This window comes from Solenopsis invicta, chromosome 6, assembly GCF_016802725.1.
Source record: "Solenopsis invicta isolate M01_SB chromosome 6, UNIL_Sinv_3.0, whole genome shotgun sequence".
Classification (NCBI taxonomy): domain Eukaryota; kingdom Metazoa; phylum Arthropoda; class Insecta; order Hymenoptera; family Formicidae; genus Solenopsis; species Solenopsis invicta.
The window spans coordinates 23,463,130-23,485,387 of NC_052669.1; the positions used below are offsets into that span (position 1 = coordinate 23,463,130).

A 22,258-nucleotide genomic window follows, 5' to 3' on the forward strand; every position below is an offset into this window, starting at 1 on the left:
GCGCGTAAATCAAGCGCACGTCGTCCGCCCCCCCCTCCTCTTCACCATGTTCGTCCGATATCACGCTCGCGACATTTGCATCGTTAGCACGAGCGTCTGCAAAAAAAGGCACCCTTTTCTCCAACCCTCTTTTCACGTGGCACGTATACTCGACGAACGCAATTTTCTTTTGTTTCCAGGCAGACCTATCCTGCAGAAACACGAAGCAGACCGTGGGCGCGATTTACACGCGCACAAACTTCGTGACGTTGAGATACATGACCGACGCCTGGGGCACCAACTCGAATGGCTTCCGCCTCGTCATCACAGCCGTCAAGGATCCGAGTGAGTATTTGTCGATGCGAACCATTTCCAACTTATTCGCGGGCCAATCGACTCGCTGACATGCAGAAATGCATATCCGCGTGCATACGCGAAACAAATTGCGATTTTTCGAGGCGTATAATGCAACACGCAGAAAAATAACATTCTAGCGTTAAGAAAAGCGATTACTCAATTTCAGTTTTCTTCTTTTAAGTAACGGTTATCTTTACGAAGAATATTTTCTTGATGATAGTTTTAAAATTATCATTTATTAAAGATAAGTAATATTTAATTAAAATAAATTTCTATATACACACAGAAAAATACATACTGTAAAAATTACTCGAATGAAGTAAATGTTACTTATTTCAAATATCTCATAAGTTTAAATATCTGCAAATCTATCATAAGTATTAAATTTATTCAATATATATTCTGAATCCTAGTAATTTAATAATTTATCTCTTACGTAGACAGAAAAAACAGTTTTATTGAAGTATCTAAAAATTTAATTAGATATAGATTTAAAAATAATTCTGTTGAAGCTATTGCTAGAACACTGATCGTTAGAATATCAGAACTTTTTGCAATATTTCTCATAGTTAAGCGTTTTACAATTATTTCACGGTTTAATACAATTTTCAGATCTATAGCTTTTTTAGATACTAAAAATCATGTATCAGTCAATAAACTTGAGATCAAATTGAAACAAAAATATTTCACAATGAAAATTCCTCTCTATTCAATCTAACAAAATAATTCTTGTGCTGACGTAATTTAGTGCATTATTTTAATAAGATAAGATTTGAGATTTACTACATTTGAAGTGTGCAACTCCGAGTATTTGAAAGATATATATTTTCTAGTACACTGCTCTGAAAATAGAAATATCAAATTCTTTTTACAATCTCTATTTTTTTCTTCTGCGATCGTTTTTATGCTTCACTGATTCTTTAATTCGCCTTTCAAATTGTATCGCGGTTGCCGCGGCCGACTCGGGATCCAAGTTTATCATTCAATCGCTTTTATTCATTAGCTCTCGAGCTATTAAATTTGCCTTTTAAATCCAGCTTCTTTCAAACGCCGTGTCAATTCTTCTTCATCTCTGAGATCGTATTTTCTCCAACTACGTTTAATGCACGATCTTAGAGCGCATTTGCTTAACCACGCAATGAACCTCGATTAACATTGAAATATTCTATTCGTACGACACTGCTCGCGTACTAATAAATAACAAAATTGAATCACTCATCTGCAAAACTGCATGACGACACGTATCTAAAGCAAGATTCAGCAAAGCACAAATAGCAAGCATTATTTCAAACATTGCGAATAACAGTTCTATTTTCTAATTGATTTATTTCAATGTAAAATTTCAATATGTTGTTATGTGAAATATTTAATTTTAAATAATTTTTAGATTATTTTTCGTTCATAATTTAGAGTTCAAAATGATGAAAAGATAATTTTATATTAAAAATATTGAATATGAAATATTCATTCACAAATGCGTCTTCTCGCATACTTAACTCTTTTTATAAAAAAGAATAAATAATTTTGGTGACAAATTTCTTTCAAATTTCTCAAATGATCGGTTGTTACTACATAATGTGGTTTTGAAAATTGGTTTAATTGAGCGTTTACTATAATCTCCAAAAAAATGTTTGTGGTTTTGTTAGCTTTGTAAAACTCGTGGAAGGCAAACAACGCGCATAATTGACCAATTTAACGAACCATTTTCCAAGTTTCACGCGAGTTTGGCGAAACACACGTTCCCAGATCGTTTTACATTTAACAACGTGGATCCGCAACACGATGAAAAGTTTGCGGATAAATATTGAATAAAATTTGTAATTGAAATAGGTGGTGACACGGTAAGTGACGTCGTTATTGGCGCGTCCCGCGGTCGACGTTGGCCCAAAATTTTAATTTGACCGATTCGATTCACGATTGACCGATCGTCGCTGCGAGATTTTTCGCGACGACGTGGAAGCGCGACGGTGCAGTAACACGCGAATTTCAATTCACTTTATTCCATGCGCGCGAATTTGTACCTCATACCTATGAATAACGGTTATCGATGGCATGTAAGTATTGTAACGCCGCGTGCCATTCACGTGTTACCGAACGTGTTAATAAAGAGTAATCTTGTTTGTCCGTTCACGCGACTATTTTTCACTATGGAGACGCGAGATGTGAATCGTGTCGGCCCGCGACGGCGATAAATGCCGTTCTCGTCGTTTCGTCGGCGATTTTGTCGAGCCGGACTCTCGCAGCAACGGACAAAAGACCGTTAATAATACGGGGAACATTGAAATGAAGTGCTCCCACCTCGGCTGTCTAATATCAAGGAAAAAGCGTACCACATCGTTCCTCGCAAATCGTTATCTCAGCCCCCTGCTCGCTCGTGAGCGACCCGGCGTAATATTTCCCTGTAATAAGGTCCCTGAGAAACGAGCGCCGGGGACAAATGCAGTCGCTATATTTTTATATCTTTCTCCCCGGAATCCTGATAAAATGCATAGGCACTCGACGTCATTCTCCTGATTATGAAACGCTCGTTGAAACGCGGATTTAATATGTTAATGTATTGTTGTACACGCAACAATGCGCGCAACTATCATACGCTTATTCTATTTATTACACTTGGTTGTAATATAAAACAATCCAATACAATAAAATAAAATATTACAATAAAATATAACGTCCAAATGAATGCGAGCGAAATGTCATAAATATAAACGTTGCTGTTTTCCATGTGTTTTAAAAAATAATTTACAAAGCTTTTAATTTTTCGCACATAGCTCTCTGTGAATCTTTATATTAATAATTTATATAGAGAAATTTAATAGAAGCATTGCCAAGATTGCCAGTTGAATAATTATTAAACGAGGATAATGTCTCACAATATTTCAATGTCATGAAATAACATGCGTGTGGCACTTATAGCAATAATAGCGAGTGTAGAGGAAGCGTTAATCTTAAGCACTATGAGACTTCGCCATTTCACACTTGAGATCCACATCCAGGATGACTTGAGAGTCTCAGCAAAGTAGCTATCCAGTCTCGGGACTCGACAGGTGTCGAACTTTAGCTCTCGTCTACCGAACAATTTCCTCAAGTTGTAATCTTCCGGCGGTTATAAGGGGCACTTCAAGGATAATCCGAGAGAGTTAATATAAGTTAGTTTGGAACTAAACACGGGAGAGACGCGAAATCTCAGTCGCGTACCATCGCTGTTGTTCTTCGGCTTTCTATTCTATCGGTATTGCTGATCAAGAAGCATGGACCCTATCCAGAAAAGATTGTTTGTTAACTTTACTGTTCACAGAAGCAACTTTTCATAATAACGCGAGCAGTCTCGCAATTTTCCAACGCGAGTTATTTATTTACATTCAATTTTGCTTTTGCGGGAGTAGCCGCGTTAAGTAAGCATTTCGTGAGGCGGAAATATCTTGTTTGCAGCTCTTGTTTGTAAGTTCGGATAGAATAAAGTGGTACTATTTCGAACACTCAATTATATTTGTATATTTTGAACACAAAATACAATAAAGTATTAAATCTCTAGTGTAATTAAAAAGTTTGTAATGATTTATTTTATTTCAGAAAAGTGTTCGAAAGTGCGACGCAATAAGTGCAATTCTAACATAGCATTTGTATCACTAATATTTCGTACAAAAAAAAAATCGTTTTTTTAGCACCTGTATTTCGCGATGACAGAAGAGAAATCAATGAAAACAGAAATATTACCAAACACTATTTAAAATTGTACTTTGTTCAAATTTGTACTGAAACATATCGTGTAATACTATGTTCGAAATTGTACTCTCGAAGATTTCTGATCACAAAGAGAAGATTTTTGCACAACTTTTGGACTAACAAGCAAATAATTACAAAACTTGAAACTCGAAAATTCTATTTCGTTTAAAATTGTAACATAGTTGAATTCGTACCACTTTACCGTAAGGTTCGGAAATATTATCCACTTCGTCAAAGTTTTTAATAAATAAATAACTGCATAAATGAACTTTATTAACCGGTTGCTAAATAATAATCAAGGGAGAACGATGTTCGACGACTTTTCCCAATATCCACGATCAGATCGAATCAAAATCGCTAGTGGACACATTGAAATCAACGATTTCAACAGCCGTTGTCGCAGGAAACTCGCATAGCTAAACACGCGCTCGTTATCGAGCGCAAGTTACGGTTCAGCGACATCACGGTAACGTTGCACCAATTTGCCATAATTATGCAGAATGTGAACCGCGAGAGCGGCCGCGTTTACTCTTCTCCCCGCCCTCGGTGCGTTCATCCCTCGGTTGTCCCTTCACGTCAGTTTATCCCTTTTAATGCGCCGGTGCATCCCTCTCGTATTCGAAGCGATCCGGCAAACGCAAACGTTCGAGGCTCGCTATGATAATTATTGCGTGGTCGCGCGATGTGCTCTTTCCTTTTTGCGCGACGCTAATTACCTCCCGTGATTAATTGATGGACGACGAGGACTGACATTGGCGGCTTAACGCATGTCGTGAATGCAACGAAGATACATAGCTACGGAATTCTGTCGCTCGCCGCGAGAGGAAGGACTCTCAATGTGCGACGCAGATTAACAGGAAATACATTTTACGTGCTATCCGTTTTCTCAGTTTCGTTGCAAAAACGTGACATTTCGACGTCACGTCGCATGGGCCCTTTTACCCTTGCAGATTTATATCTCTCGTTCAGATAAACGCGCGCGATGCGTCCCTTTATCTCTCTTTTTTTTGCGGAATTATCTCGTATCAACACATTCTATCACAAAGTGTTATATTACAAATATTTATACGTTATTTTACTCTTTTCGGATATTCCATGAGATATCAAAATCTGTGAGAAACAGTACTTGACTCTTTAAAGCAAGGATATTTTCTTTTGTTAAATAAGTCAATTAAGATATTAGCTGTATCTATATATTATAAATCCAACGATATATTTCAGAAAGATAGTGAGAAAAAAAAGTTGGTGCTTTGGGGGATAATCAATTTAAAGCGATACTCGCGTTTCACTTTGGGGGAAACAGAAGGAAATACAGATGAGAAAGTTTGACAAGCCGATAAAGGAATATAACCAAATATCTGACAAGTCAATTACGGTTGCCGATGACTCGGATCGCACAACAACCGGAATTTCATGATCGCCGAGTAATTAATTGGCTCACGCGCCGGCCTGAGAATTTCTTCCGATCGGAGTCCAACGGAATCCCTGCGAGGGCTATCACGCGCGCTGATAAATTGGAACGCGGACGATCACGCGCGCGGGCACCCACCACGGATTCCGTTCGATGCGGTCGAAAAGTGCCAACCGCAATCGAGGAAACCCCCGCGGGCATTGTCTGAGCGACAGATTTTCATGCCCGTCGTGTTTCCTCGCATTCTGGCCTTCCGAATCCCGCCGCGCGTCCGCCTTCTGTTTAGCCCGATGAATTATAGTGTTTCGGAAAAAGAACTATCGATTCGCGTTATCCATCAAAGCGGAGTTTAGATTAATTGCGATCTCGTGCATATTTTCACGTCCAATTCTCGAAATAGGACGGGGCAGATTTGGCATTTCTAAAGATTAATTACTTTAAACGATCGGTTGCGAATGCACAAATTGCACGCGTGATAAAGACATATCGAAATATTTATATCGGTCACAAATGGTCGTTTCACAGAAAGCTTATACAGACATAGGCTCTCCTTCAAACGACTATATTTGTGACCAACATAAATTTTATTTTAATAGATTGCGAACATCGCGCGACGAGACGTTTCACCAAGCAGAATTTTCATAATGAAAATTTCCGTTAAATAAATATCGGAGATCGGCGCAGCGGGGGAAGTCAAAGTATCACGAGGCAAAGCGAGAGAACGACTCGCGTTTCTCAAGGCAAGACACACATCTGCATGACAAATATCCGTCGGCGTTGCATCGTGATTGTAAATAACTGAATGCAACGCTGAAATAACACAACGTGAGAAACGTTAAATCTGACTGAAATCGCACGCGAAGACACCTCATTCCGAAACACGCCGGAACGCGTCTTCACGCGTGTAAGTTCATTGCTGTCAACGCCGTGCCTGTAATCCGGCGAGACACTTAAGTACCTTGTCTCCAAGTCTCTCGCAATCTCGGCTCGAACAGTTAGCCGCGCGTCCTCAGCGATTTCTCCCTTAACTTTCATCGCATGGGACTCGCGCAGGGTGGCAGTTACATGTATCTGTCAGCGCGAACAGCGTGTCGCTTTCTCGATAATGTACACGGCGAAATGACATATGCGCGATGTTAACTGCGCGCTAGTTACACGCGAGAAAGATGGCGAGACGAGTTTCGCCATCTGGGGATATAAAGAGGATATAAAGTATTACGACTTTTTAGTTTTAAGACTTTGCGATATCGGGAGAACTCAATAACGCACTTTCGTTTTATCGTGCGCGCATTCTGCGGATGTGCAACGCGAGGATGAAAAATGCGGGCGGAAAGTGCAATAGCGGGAAATTAATAACTTCATCTCTGGCGAGCAGCATTACAGCAAAGGGAGGAGGAGAGGGAGGGGGAGGTCTTTTTTCGTGCTCTCGATCGGAAGGATGATTCATGCGCCATCGTGCACGACTTCCTCCGAGTGCCTCCATTTTCTTCCATCTCGTCTCCACGTGCCTTTCCTATCTCTCACCCTCGTCTCTCATTCCCGTCGGGGGTTTTTACGCCGCTCTCGCTTTCCGCCGTCCTTCCTTTTTTTGCTCGACGAATTCAATTCTTACCGTCGTAGCGCGGACGCACTTTCAATCTTCCCCGACTTTTGCCGACATCGGGTAGCATTCGCATATCGATTTCGATGCGCCGACACCCCCGAAAGCATTCGTTCTCCTTCTTTCAATACCACGCGTCCTCCCCCGCGTCGTTTTTTGTCCGTCGCGTCCGGATGCGTCCCTGCATGTGATTTGAACCGCGGATGGAGAACGCATCGTCGAATCAATCTCTTCCGCCCGACCGTGCTGCAGCCGGAAGTCGAGAATTATCGTCGGAACACGAAAACAGAGACGACGAGCAAAACGGACCTAAAATCGATTAATTCTTCCCCCTTTAAACCCCTTTTGATATTATAATAATAAAATAATAAATGTTTTACTTGGAATATCATAGACCTCGATCTTTTCAATCGTAATAATAAAGTGTCATAAAATAACTAACAATAAATAAACTAAATGATATAAATAAAAATATGTAAAATTGATACAAGATGAACAATTGAGAGAAAGAATATTTTAACATAAAAAAATTATTTACTTGGTGAGTCCTAATAGCGTATTTACTTACAGTCAAGTTAAAATTTTTAATTGAAATATTTATGTAAGCAAAATGAAGAAATGAAGAATTTTTAATAAAGTACTTTTTTCTTACAGTTCTACAAAATATATTTACTTAGATTACTTTTTAACATATATTTAAGATATATTTTTTATATTTCTGATTTTTTAATCTAAGAAAACAAAAAAATATACAAAATTATATACTATAACGTAATATGCTGCTCACTTATTATAAAAGTATATATTTTTACAAAAATGTATTTTTTTTTATTAAAAAAAATTTCCTAAGCTTAAAAAATTGCAATAGACAAGTTTAAAATAAAATTTGCAATTTTGAATAATGTATTTGTTTAATATAATAATATTTTGGTGTAAAAGGAACATATTTTTGAAGTACTTTGTTACCAGTATATCGATTCGGGCTAGAATAAAGACATTAGTATATAACTCTTGTGCCAAGGGTGCCTTATTTTCTACAGTTTTATTTACGTACGCTCTCTTATGATAATTCCCTACAATCATCAACAGTTTTATTTTACCTGGCAATCTTCTCGTTTCACGGAATGGACGTGTCGATATCCTCAATTTCCAGGTTTTGCTCAAAATTATAATGCAGTTCAACGAATATGCAGAGACACGTACGGCTAAGTTATATTTAAACGAACACTTTATCAATAACACTGAATTTATATTTTTTATTTATTTATTACTTATTGATACTTTTGATTTTAAAATTATCATATAAATTATTGTGCAATAGTTGCGCGCGTATAAGTAGCGAAAGAGATAATCCAAAATTACATTTTAATCCTAATAGTATTTTAATTAATAAGATAATAATGCGTAAATCATTCGATTGTAATGCCAGTATTTCTTTGAATTCAACATATCTGCATTTCCGTTTCAATTTATGCAGTTGTTGTTAGTAGCTGGCGAACGCGACCAACTCGGAGAAATACCAATTCCGAAGAGCTTTTGTAAGCACGCACAGCTTCGACATAATGCCCAAGCGATTTTTCTCGAGAGAGTTGTAAAAGGAATGTGCGGGAAATCTTGTTTTAAAGTAAAAGAGTTACTTTTAAAGTTAGTCATCTTCCTCTCTTTCTTCCTGTCTCTTACAAGCACACACACACACACACACACAAAGTGAAATAAATTCTCACTCTTTTCACTTTGTTCATCCTCGATATTCTACTTTTTCTTTATAGATATAATAATTTATATTATGAATTGTAGAATTATAGAAAAAAAAAACTATATGCATATGTATAAATCTTTTCTTTAGAAAAAAATGATGTTTTTAGTAATACAGTTACACCTCTCGTTATCTTTTATCAAAGATAAAATTTTAATATTACTGAAATTTGAAAGAGGCAGTATTATGACATCTTCTCATCTTTATCAATAAGCGCATCATTTACGGGTACGTACCCGTTTGCAAACAAGATGATGATTTCCCAGACTTGATTCCAGCAAACTGCGGAGTAACCAGCTTCATGTAATAACGGACGAGACCCTAGCGGTACTGGTTTCTAACGCGGTACGAGGTTGAATGCGCAGTAATATGTCGCGTCTAGTGCATGTGCATGAAAAGTTTTGTCATTCGACGAAACTTCGTCGAAATGGACGGTGTAGGGCGAACCACCGATGAAATTTAATCAACAATATATCTCACTATTCCGCGCTAGCGGTTTACAACTGCACTGATATCGAAGAGAATTCTTTGCGTTAGGAAAATAAAGCTAATGCTCTAACGAGCATGATGTCACATAAACAGGATACAGTATTTTAATAGCGTATTCTGTGAAGATAAAATGGAATAAAAAATCCTAATGTCAAGTCTGCAATATAATTTTTTAAATATAACCGATCAAAGATAACAAATTGCATAGAATACGTGCAATCAGGTCTGCAGTTACACAGAATGGACATTGTTTTATCATCTGTTAATGATTTCATGATTAATATTGATTTTTATGACACAATTGAGATTCTTAAGAACAATAATAATTATTATTCATAAAATTACTCATACGCCCACCGCTCACACGTCCGTGCCTAATCATATTTTTTACGTCAGTGAATTCCATATAATTCTCTTTTTTTATTTATTTTTTTAATTTAAATAAATCTACATTTTTTTATATTTTTTTCCGAAATTAATAGATGCCGTTGCCGTATTGTTTCTTTAAAATTTCTATTATACTAGTTTTAAAATTTGTTTCGAATAAACTTTTATCTTTTCTTCCCTTCTTTTTATAAATATAAACATATGTGGGTCATATTAAAATAAACTTATTATGAAAGAGAAGTAGGACGAATACAAATAGAAGCTATTATTTTAGAATATAAAGAGGAATTCAATTTTGCGATTTGATATTCTAGCTCTTCTGTTTCTTTCAGCCAGGTTTACTGATTATCTCATTTACTGTCTATTCTCGTTAGTTGAAATACAAAAGTTATTCAATGCAAAAAATGAAGTATATGAAATAAAAACTATCCTGCTACAATTTTATAAATAAACAATTTAGATGTATTTCTAAATGAAAGAATACGATTGAGACCGTCTCTTAAATTTCAAAAATATTCATTTTTTTATCTTTGATAAAAGATAATGAGTTGTACAATATATTTTGAATATTAATCATTGATAGCGATGCGTATCGTTATTTCGTCTCAAACTTATACATAGAAAAAGAAAAAATATATGTACATACTTTTCTTTTAGTATTTTATTTCGCGAAAATGTATCGATTAAATTGGACATGCAGTCTGTATAAATTGCGCCTGAAACCATTAATACCTTTGAAATCCATGTAATCTCTACAGAAAATAAACGCTCGCGTTTATTTTCGCGGATAAAGCAAAAGCTCCCGATTCGGCCGCTTTGAAAAGGTTTGTGTGCTCAGGATTCGTATAGAACAAATCAATCTGATGGGAAAAAAATAATTACTTTTTGTTTTAACAATATTGTCGAAATACGTATAAAGGAGGGTGGACGTTGTGAAACGAAGCGAAATCACGTGCTGATCCGGCTCGTACTCGGACATCGTATGGCACATCACACTCGGAGAAGCGATTCCAAGGATTTTGATCCTCAGCTTTACCGGTCCTCCACTTCGATTTAATTGACTGTGTCCCGGCAGGATTATCCGCAGGATTTCGGTTTACCCGATTTAATCCGCACATTAAAGTCAATCCGGATCCATCTTATGCACGACACTGACATAAAATCTACACGAAGCTGCGGCTTATAGATATTTCCATTACGGATGGAACGGATTGACGATACGAAGACAATCATTACGACCCTAGGTGATTGCCTTGTATCTTAATCCTTCCATTTGAAACTATTCCTGCGCTATTAAATTAATGAAGGTGCTCTTGTCAATCTACCGTGTAGCCTACTTTGACTGTACATTTTTAGATGAAGACACTACAAATTTAGTAGATAGAATCCGTCGTTCTCTTTACCCCAAATTTATCATTCTTTTCTCGTAAACGCCACTACTTAAAATTACATCCGCAAAAAATTGCAAATTATTAGAAGAATTAAAGTATCGAAAGACCTGTTATTTATACTATTTTAAAAAAGGGCAAATTTAATTACATATATTCAACTTTGAATATTTTCTACGATAGGGATAAGCATAAATTCACAAACACAAACAACGATACGTCGAGACCTGATCATTCGTCGCTGCAATTTATTCCAGATTATCATGTACGCGTAGATGCCTAATGCTGGTTAAATGCAAATGCACTCGGAACGATAAAGCCTGCGTTTGACACGCCCTTTATTTTAGACGCAAGCGTGGAAGCGCAAGATGTCAGACACGTTCAATCATCCGCGGACATTAACCCCCGGACTGCCGGTTCACGGTTGTTGCACCTCGCAATTCGTTGCACCGGGAGCGCCCTATCACATGTAACGTTACAGACACGCGATGCATTTTATGAATGAAGCCAGCTCGTACAGGTTTATACGGGAACCCCGACTAAAGCTATGGCCTTCGTGGAGAAAAGTGTGCGATTCACTTGAAACGGCGATTCTCTTTCTTTCTCCCTTTTACGACTGCACCCAACTACGATATTGACTTTTGTCCGCCGTTCTGAGAGCCATTCCGCATTGTTTCTCCAAGCGTTTCCGCGAGAGCGATTCTTGTAATATTTACGTTTCCTCACAACGACACCCTTGCTTCACAAGTAATAGTTTTAAGCGTCATCTTCGAGGCAACGGCCGAGAAAATGAGTGACTCGACTCAAAGAAGCGCTTTACCTTGCCTCTTAAACTCGAGCGTTTTATAGTAAGATTTGCCAAGCGTAACGACGCACACAGGTATCACCTAACGAGCGTGAAGTTACGCAAGAAGTATAACATAAATCGGAAATTTGCGCTGAGTCGACTGGATTTAAAAATCACTGCCAAAAAGGCAGTAAAGTCAAGTTGCATCACACCGTCTTTCACTCTGTAAAAAAAATCCTATAAACGAATGATCATAGAACATATTACAAGACGTATCTTGTAGAAAAACAAAAGTTAACGTTGGGTGCTTTCCAGCTACGCGACACAGACGACACTGTGTAACACAGTGAATCATTTTATCCCTGTTTAATATTGACAAACAATAGGGATAAAACGATTCACTATGCTACACAGTGTCGACTTGTGTCGTAGCTGGAAAGTACCCTCCTCTCTCTAACATACACCCCTTTCCCATATAAATTTTTACATAAAAATATAGAGTCGTAAAATCTCTCGCCATGCAAAATCTTCAGATTATTACGTCAAAATCAATTTTATTATATTAGAACTTAATTACTGTCTTGGGATTGATAATAGTGGCGAACTTTAACGAAGCGGCCGGTAACAGGCGACGCCGACGCAACGAGTAATTTCGAGGAAACCGGCGCGGAAGGGAAATTCATTAGTACGCTCGCGCCTTCACGACGAGCTGTTCACGCGAGCTTCTCGAACCTTAAGAGGTTCGATCCTCGGCCGACCTTGTCGTTCAAGTTCGCGTCTTGTAATGCTATTACGAGGTATGCCTCGGGATCATTCGATCGAGAATTCACGATGCGTTTTAACGCTCGTAAAAGGTGGAGCGTTTGACAACACCAAGTTTACGATAGCGCGCTTCTTACGGTGGTAATAGGGTGAAGGAAGGGAATTAGGGACGCCGAAGGGAAACGACGGCGAAATAAACACCGCGGGCACGTGTATATGGTGCAACCGCGCGTGCACTAAGGGTGCTCATCCCTTGTGTTCACGCTCGCGTGAGCATGCGCGCGTTTGCTTGAGGTGATCGTGCACGAGATTGAACGAGGAATTAGGAGGTGAAGGGCGGGAGGAAGCCGATTTCCATACGGATGATTCCCATACACTCGCATGCGTGTGCTCTGCGCACATTCGTGTCCTGTGGCACTCCCTCGCCCTTCGCACCACCCTTCTTTGTCGTGGCATCTTAGTGGTTTGGGAACATTATTATTTAGGATACGACAATTGTGCTAGAGCTATTAATTATAATTAAATGAATTGTCAATAACTTTAAAAAGCAGATAATAAAACACTGTTACATTTCATTTAAATTCTATAGTTTAACTTTGATTTGAATAGAAATGATTTACTGCAATATATAAATGCATAAACCATTTGCGAGAAAGTATTTTAATTATCTAAGCCTTCTCGCGTCAATGTAGTGATCCTTTCTGTTCTACCTTATTGTTCCTCGTCCTTTGCCGACCCCCCACGTATTTTCGCAAGCCAGAATTTCGCTCCAGCAGTATAAGCAAATAATGTGTTTATGCATTTGCATGATGCTTCCGTAACGCGAACTACCCAGCAAAGCTCGTTGCGCAGAACGGCGAGGTACGAGACGAGGCGTATTTGTAATCCGAAACCACCGACTCCCGGTCGGCACCCATCGTCGGAATGGATTTTACATCCATGGAGCGCGCGATTACACGTTGTTGCGAAATTAATAGGCATGAATTCGAACGCAAACACGCTTCGTCATCCATTGCCAGTATCTCGTGATTTCTGCGATATCTTCCGATACATTTTCTAACTTACTTTTACTCAAGCGTATATACGAAAGTTTCTAGTTTAAAAAAAACGATAAACATTTTAACAGAGACAAATAAAATGTTAACGCGATATGATACAATGTGTTAAACGTGTGTATTAAAAACTTCAAATAAAAATTAATTGAATGTATACAAGTGAATTTTATGTTAAAATAAATGTTAAAATGGATATTGTTGCATGCTGCGGGATATTCGTGAATTTTCGCGCGAAACGCTTCATTTCTATCGCGTATGTCTGCCATTGAAATACATTTCTAGCAATTTATTTTCTTGTTGATTATAGCGGAAAGTGATTTATTAAAAAATTTTTTTGCCGGTAAAAAATTTCCGTGCTAAGGCAGTTAATACATTATGTATACGGGCAAAATGTGGTGTCGCAAAGTCATCGGGCTTACAAAATGCTATAATAGTTTTTAAAGCATCATGCATTAATCATATGTAAATAGGGCAATGATTGAAAGATAATGTCATCGTATTACGACGGTGTATAGATGTACCTCTACTACTGCGCGGATGGAAAACGCTGTTTTCAATTTTTAATCGGTTAATTACACACATAATCGATCGTTTAAATGGCGTTTGTAAAAATTCCGAAACTTTAATGGACCTTATCGTTCTTTTTCAAAAATTTTGAAACATTTTCTGAATAATTTGGGAGTAAAAGATGATTTGGCGCAACATTTGGACTCATCGATCTCAATGAAACGCGCCGCCATTTGTAGTAACAGGATCTTGGGATTATCGTCATTATCATCATTAACGTCGTCATCGGTGTCATTAATGTAAGCGTGTGTCGCTTGCGGCTTAGCAGCAACATGCAACCTTCCTCACGCGATCTCTAACTTCGGTCTTGCAAACGCGGATTATCACGATAAGAGTAAATGTGGAGCAAAACGGTAAACGCAACGTAAAAGAGCGAAGGTGACGCTTTCTCCTTCACCTTCTACTCAATCTAAATTGATCTGGAATATTTTCTAATATACACAACATTAATTCGTATTAGGATAAAAATTATTTCACTTATGAATGAAAAACACGTCAAGTGTTTCTAAAAATTGTCTATAGCAGATTTAATGGCTGGTAGCACATGTGTTACGCAATACATAATAGATTCTGACGGCTAATGGAAATGTCTGTAAATTTCAGTTTCTGGTAATTGTTATTTTGCGATTTTAATTCAAAAATGGCAATAAATAAATGACATTTAAATTCGATAGAGCGCAAAATTTGCAATAAAATGAGAGATTAATTTGAGAAAAAGAATTACAGGACCAAGAATTATTAAAGAAAAATTGCTATTTATATAAGTGTCGTGATATGGAATGATAATTTATTAATAAATTGCATCCCTCACCCCAATCACATTTTGATTCCTACTTTTAGTAAATAATCGCCCTTTATCCGTTTCAATGAATATAAATTACGTTGTTTTAATTTGTTAACAAGTTATTAATTGCGCAAATTAAGCGCAAAATGATAATCAAATTCTAACGTAAAAAATTATATTACATTTTCTTTAAAGTCATTCTTTACCACTGTTTCTTGAAATGTATTGCGGTGATATATGCGGAACAGCTCCAGTACTTACTGATTTGAGAGTCGCCGAAAAGAGTGATAGCATTGCGACTGTGTAAAACACGTTAAACAATAATGAACATTACGCGACTGTTGTGACGAAACATTTAACATTTTACAATATTCACGTTAAATTTTTGACAATTTAAATTTAAAATTACTAATTTTCGAATTGGGAATGTAAAGTAGTACAGTCCATTAGTCTCGCATTTTTAATCGGTCCTGTCGTCAATGTCGCGCAATGCTACGTTTTGTTTCAAGCTCGACGACAAGTTCGCGCATACAGCACAAAAAAGATCGGCTTGCATGTTGCAGTATGCGCGAGCGGACCCGTCCACAGCGTCACCCTTACTAATGGCACTGACAAAACACGAAAACATTCGTAATGCATGGTCAGCAATCGGCTTCGTAAAAAGCTTAACACAGCAAATGAAACATAATCACTCAGAGAAAGAAAATTGAATTGAATATTGGATAATACGTCTCTCACAAATGTATCATTTTCGTCATGAATCAGGAACCACTTTTACTTTTATAAAAATACAATTATGAGAATTATAAACTAATATTTAAACGTTCGTTATATCTTTAATTTAAAAAACTAAGACATTATATTTCAGATTGAAAAGGAATTTTCCCTAAACTTGCATGGCTGTAATATTTATAAAATGTCTGAAACGTCATACTTGAATAAAAGCTGTTTGCATCTTTTATGATCTACGTGTAACAAAGTCACAAGTATACGTCACAAATTGCGGAATTGCATGTCTCTCAAAAGATTACAGAAATCTTTTTCGATATAAGTTGGCGTGCCACCTCCATGTGCTTTCGCGTGCAAGTGTTATATCTCACGACAAAATTTAATGAGGTCCTCCCTGCAGGCGAGAGGTGAATTTCGCTTTAGTTTTAACAGCCCTATGCGGAAATTACCTTTGATATTTTATCTCTTTATTTAATAACATAATTAATTCGATATTTTTATTTCTGCACGTCAAACGCACTCACGCTTCGTTCCCACTAACGGATATTCGAATGCAGATGTAGATGTAAAATACATGCGCATATTTTATGAATTTACCAAATTTTGTTACAAACTTCGTGGCTTTTGAATCAAAATAATCTTCAAGTAGATAAGTTTGGAAATGACAAGAAATATCACAGAAAAATTTCCTTCATTATATTTAATCATTTTTTCCTTTTCCTTTTTTTTAATTATAAAATAAACTTTAGGTTTAAACAGAATGGACGTTAAATAAGTGCACTGTGACTATGTGCGAGATTGCAATTATATCAAATTGTTTCAACAAGACACTTGAAACTATATACATGCTGATAAAAATTCTACGTTTCTCTCTATTCCCTATGGGAATGGAAACGAGCAAATTTCGTAGCTGCCACGTGCATTCCCATTCTCAGTACCCTCATGTGCGAACCACCCCCACCAAGCCTATAAGCTTGTGCAAATGCGAATACACGCGCGTGTCAATGTGCATAACACTTGGTATTACTGCACATCAGCGGTGCGGCGTGACTGCGCATCCGTTTGCTTAGCCACGACTGTTAATTTCGTCGACATATTGAGCATATTTGAGCGTGTATACGGTGTCTACCGTCCAACGTTAAATGATTGGCCAATCCGAGAGGTTAAACATTGACTCTGTCGCGGGTGTCCATACAGTCGTTCTTGTCACCTTCCTCTCACTTTCTCGATCACGTCTAGCGTCACGTACGAAAGTGATTGTCATATGGTAGTTAATATTATTGCATTTGCAATATTATAAATGTTAAACGATGTTCTCAGTACCACGAATGACGAGATTGTTTCAAATCATGGTCTTGAATCAATATTATGAGACTTCACTTTTGAATGAAAACTCTGTATCTGGTCCGTCGTCGAATAAAATGTTCCCCGCTGCTAAACGTTATTCTCGGATCCTCTTTTCGTCAGAACTTTAACAAAAACTCCGAAAATGGCCGCGAATCGTGAGAGAGAGAGAGAGAGAGCTCGGGTAGAAAGGAAGGAATCTCAACTGTTAAATTACATAAAATTACGTATGGTCGTCGATATGCCTTTTTGCCGCATCTACCCTATCCTTTCGAATCGTCGGCGATCCTTTTATTACCTTCTCTGCGATTCTAGAAGCCCTCGAAGAGTTATAATTGCCAGCGGGAGAACGTGGAAAATCGCTGTCTTCGCTGACCCAACATGAGCTTTTTCACGATCGGTGAAACTTATCGCTCGTTATTACTCGCATTCCACGGGTTGGACCGTAATTAGACCAGATGCTTCAAGAATTACGACAGTTCGATGTCCGAGAATGCGTCAGACGTGCTCTTTCCGCGCGATTGAAAATTGTTTCAAAGCGTAAATACCAAATATTTGGAATACTATTGTTATAAAATCTCAAACAGTTTAATCATTAATTCTCTGTTATCGTAAAGTTAAAGCAAAATATATATTCTATCAATTTTATAATATAGAAATTAATAATTATATAATATTCATAATGAAAGACTGAATTGACGTGAAGAATGCAAGTCAGTTTATGAGAAACAGGTTTATTTTACGTTGTACAACAGAAACTAGGGTAAATATCAAACGATAAGTTTCGCTACTCTTTTGCAAATTAAATTCTGATACCAAACAATTTAAATTGCAGTTTGCGGTATACACGTTCGCGGCACAAAACGTTTACTGAAACTCAAGATTTCATTAGCAAAAGAGTAAACTTATCGAAGCCATTAGCTTAATGCCGAACTCAAGTTTCGAGTGATCCTCGTAATTGAATTCGCGTGCACCCGAATGCCTTTATGTCGAGTGTGTTCTTCGAAACATTCGTTACAATTAAATCAGACAGTTGCTTTTATATTCGCACCTGGTCGAGGCTAATTCCTCCGCAAAGCGATGGTAGAATTTCAATCGCTAGTAATTTCATATTAAACAGTACGATGGATTGAAATCCAGCAGATGATCGATATTCAAATTGCATGCCAGCTAATTAATCGTATCACTCTGCAATCTCATCAGACATTTCATTAAATTTCGTTCTTTATGAGCGCCGTTAAAATGTGCACGGACATTCCTTCATTAAGCTAGTAATAACGTACTTACAAGTCGAAGCAATCTGAATTTGTTACACTCCATATGTGTATCAATTAAAATGTCTTTCTTAAAATTGTATATATATATATTTTAGGTAAGATTTTTTCTCTTTTGAATAAAAAAAAGATAGAAATAAAAAGTAAAAATTAAAAAATGTGTGTTTTGGTTATAAAATTAAAAATATATTTTTACTTAATTTGATCTCTCACATTGTAAATGTTAGTCAAACTTTCTTAAAGATATTTACAATATTATAAAAAACAGAAAATGAAATTTTTATTAAGAATAAAATCTTCGGAATGAAAGAAATAAGAAAAGATTTTATGTTACATAATTATGAAGGAAATTAATTTTTTTCATCATAATGAAAATTTCAAGAATAGAAAATAAATTAAAAATTATATATTCATATAGTTTATATAATTCTGGAATATATATTTCTTAATTTGATTGACTCATTAACCATTAATTTATTTTCTATTTTTAAAATTTTCAATGTAAAAGAAATTAATTTCCTTCATAAATAATTAAATCACATCACATTATAAATATATTATTGTATTTTCTTTTGGGTCATGGAATTATTTCTCTTCTTCGAAACTTTCCAGTGCAAAGATTATTTGTTATTTTTAAAGAATAATCACGTGTATAACATCACGAATATATCTATCTCGTGAAAAATTACGTGAAAGGCTATATGTAAAAAGGTCTTGTGTATTCTCAAAATAGCCTGTCATTGAAGCTTCGTCGTCCACAGGAGGGGACTCGCCTCGAGCTCGAAAGGTGCACAACCCTTCGTCGAGGTCATTCGCGCATGTACAATGGGTAGTAAAAGGAAAGTGTATCATGACTTGTTCAGTGTAGATAGCCCTTAATGTACGACGATAATTAAACTCTCAAGTGTCTCGTATATTTATCAGACAGACACAGATAAAAGATGCAAACAGGATATAATGTGTACCATCTTTTCAAACGAAATGTGATAAGTTCACGCAAAATGTAACAAGAAGAATGTTTATAAAAAAAAAAAAATTTAATCGCGGAATTGAGTTACTGACAAATGTCTGTAATTTTTCAGAACACACCTGCAAAGATTTTCGATGCACTCAGAATGAATTCTGCATCGAAACGGATCTTCTTTGCGATGGCGTGAATCATTGTGGCGATGGATCTGATGAGGCCGCTTCCACCCTTTGTGCCAGTAAGTTTCTTTTTTCGAAATTTTATTCTTAGCGAAATTTTATTCAAGTTGTTGACAATTTTAAATATAGATATCTAAACTCTTGAAATTTTATCTCGCAGATTAGAATTAAAACATATTCGAAAGATGGAACAGTTCATCGTTATACTGCATTGTATAATATTTCAAATGCTAATAATTAACTAGAGACGATAATAATGTGCTAGTTATCATGAAATCAATATGCCATCAAGCTGTATCACATATCACAAGGAACTATGTACATATCTTTTGGGACACGCTACATTTAATGAGCAAAGCGATTTAGATCGGGAAGATATAATCTCGCATGATTTAGTATGGTTAATCATGCGTTAGTTTCAAGTATAAAAAAAAAGATAATGAAAACAGAAAATGCAAATTAAAAAAAATATATATTTTATTGCCAAAAGTTAGCCATAAATAACTTTAATTTGAGACGAAATGGTTAAAATGGGATAAATTCTACAATTCATAAATTACGTTTATTGTAGAAATATAAGAGTTTTATCAAATACGGCGTGCATACGAATGTGTTGTGTGTCGTTAATAATTTTATTTATTTTATTCAAATTTAGCGTAATTTATGAAAATTTAGATTTAATGTCTTTGGATATAAATTTAGAGTTTACATTTTTTTTCATTCCGCAGATAATTACAGTTATATGCCTGGCGATTTATCGAGTGCTTTATCAGGGCAAAATTTAATGATCCCCTTGATTTTTGCCCGCGTGTGTGACAATTGTTAGTATTTCATGGGAGAGAAATGGTTGCAAATGCGCGCGCGAACCAAATTTACATAACATTTATGTTAATGGTTGAAAGTACGCATGCGTCGACATCTGAAGAGGTTAATTGCCATGTATTCATTACATATCCAAGAGTAATTCGCAATAGCGGCGGAGTATATTACAAACTTGTCGCATAATGCTCGCGCTCGCAGGAATTTAGCATATTCTACTAATATTTTGTTAATTCACCATATTTCTGTCACAATTTCCGACTTCAATTAGTAAACAGTTAATTTGCACCATTTCATGATCATATAATAACAAACGATATTATGTAAACAATATATAGAATTATGTATTTAGATCTGAAATAAGCGTGAATTACTAAATTATATAATAACTTTACCATAATTCCGTAACAATTTTGAAAATTTTCACAAAGTTTTTTCATTATTTATGTTTATGAAAATTTATGCAATTTTTTATATTATTTTGTGCATTTTATGTAGGTTGCGAGCAACTACTATCGTTTATTTCATTATCGTAACGATCATCGAACCACTCAAAAATTAACTATGGAGTTTTTTATTACTCCATGTATTTACAGATATCGTGTAACGGTAAAACATGAAGTACGTGTTGCAATATCGATTTCCTGATTCGACGAAAGTGCACGCGTGTCAGGTCAGATCTTTGATGAGACACGATTAATTATCAAGTGTTTGAGGTTCAACAAGAAGTTCGCTCTTGTCTGCTCTTTTTTTATTGTTCTTACGCGATGCGCTGTTTACTACAAAGACAAAAAGTTTCTTCTTTAATGAAAGCTTATAAAGTTAATTAAAATTATGAGACGGTTACATTACGTAATGTAGTTTACGTAACTTTTATCATAATTTTTTCTCACACTTTAAATAGCGTCTTCCATATTTTTTATAACCGTGACTTTAACTTGGAAATTAATTAGGTTAGTTGAGCAGTTTTATAGAATCATTGGCCATGTTTTTCCCCCTCTATATATGTAGACACGTTATTTTTATTATACTTCAGATAAAAAAAAATAAAATAAAATTAGAGCTCATCTGTTTTTGAAGTTCAACTTTTCTGATTAATGTTTTTTCATTGTAACTTTAGATTCCGAGGCATCGACGATCCTAGGCATGCAGACTACTTGGTTCGCCATCGCCCTTGTTTTTCTGATACTCAGCATGGGCGGCCTGGTAACGGCGGCGGTTCTCTGCTTTTGCAGGCAGCGTGTTCCTACCCCGAGGCACCCCCATAACGCGCACAATGCTCAGTCTCATCCCCCAGTCAGCTTCCCATGTGAGTCACAAAAAACCTCCCTTACACGTACACGATCGATTCGCGTCGTTGTCGCTGTTGTTGCAACCGCTCGTAGTCGATGCAACCTTGCTACTGTTAGCCAGCTCGTTTTCTTTGTGACTTTACTTCGCGTATTCTTACTTTAAATTACGAGAGAAACTTTTTCGCTCTCGTGATGGCTTGCGTAATGCCGTTACTCTAAACAATTGTATTTTAATGTGGTCACACGAGAACACATATAAAAATAATTTTTATGAGCTGAATACTGTTAATTGCTGTGTTATAAATTGCAAAATTAAGTCACTTTTTCTTAAAATATTTTAATGAAGAAATTACACTATTAATTCTTACATGATTATTACTTGGACGAAATAATTCGTTTCAAGAATTAAAAAATTAAATTAAACTTTTTGTGAATACTCAATATATATTTCAAAGGCAGCAATTTTCTTTTTACAAAAAAAAAACAAATATTTTTAATAGTTAAAGCTGAAAAATTAGAACTAACAGAAATAAGAACATTCACGAAACATCTTATAAATTATTTAAAAGCACGTTTCAAATCTCTATTTTTTGTTTTGCATCAAGT

The 22,258-nt window shown here is 36.3% G+C and overlaps 1 protein-coding gene and 1 long non-coding RNA gene across 3 annotated transcripts in view; one reads left to right on the forward strand and one right to left on the reverse strand.

Annotated features, from left to right (window-relative positions):
- Window positions 1–22,258, forward strand: part of LOC105193733 — a 181,435-nt gene that overhangs the window by 144,835 nt on the left and 14,342 nt on the right. For both annotated transcript variants that reach the window (XM_026137806.2, XM_011158299.3), the window contains exons 3-5: window positions 180–324; window positions 19,478–19,600; window positions 21,481–21,669. In XM_026137806.2, coding sequence (XP_025993591.2) covers window positions 180–324; window positions 19,478–19,600; window positions 21,481–21,669 — 457 coding nt within the window. The remainder of the gene's footprint in view (window positions 1–179; window positions 325–19,477; window positions 19,601–21,480; window positions 21,670–22,258) is intronic.
- LOC120358072 overlaps window positions 1–22,258 on the reverse strand; it is a 72,230-nt gene that overhangs the window by 11,456 nt on the left and 38,516 nt on the right. The window lies entirely within an intron of this gene.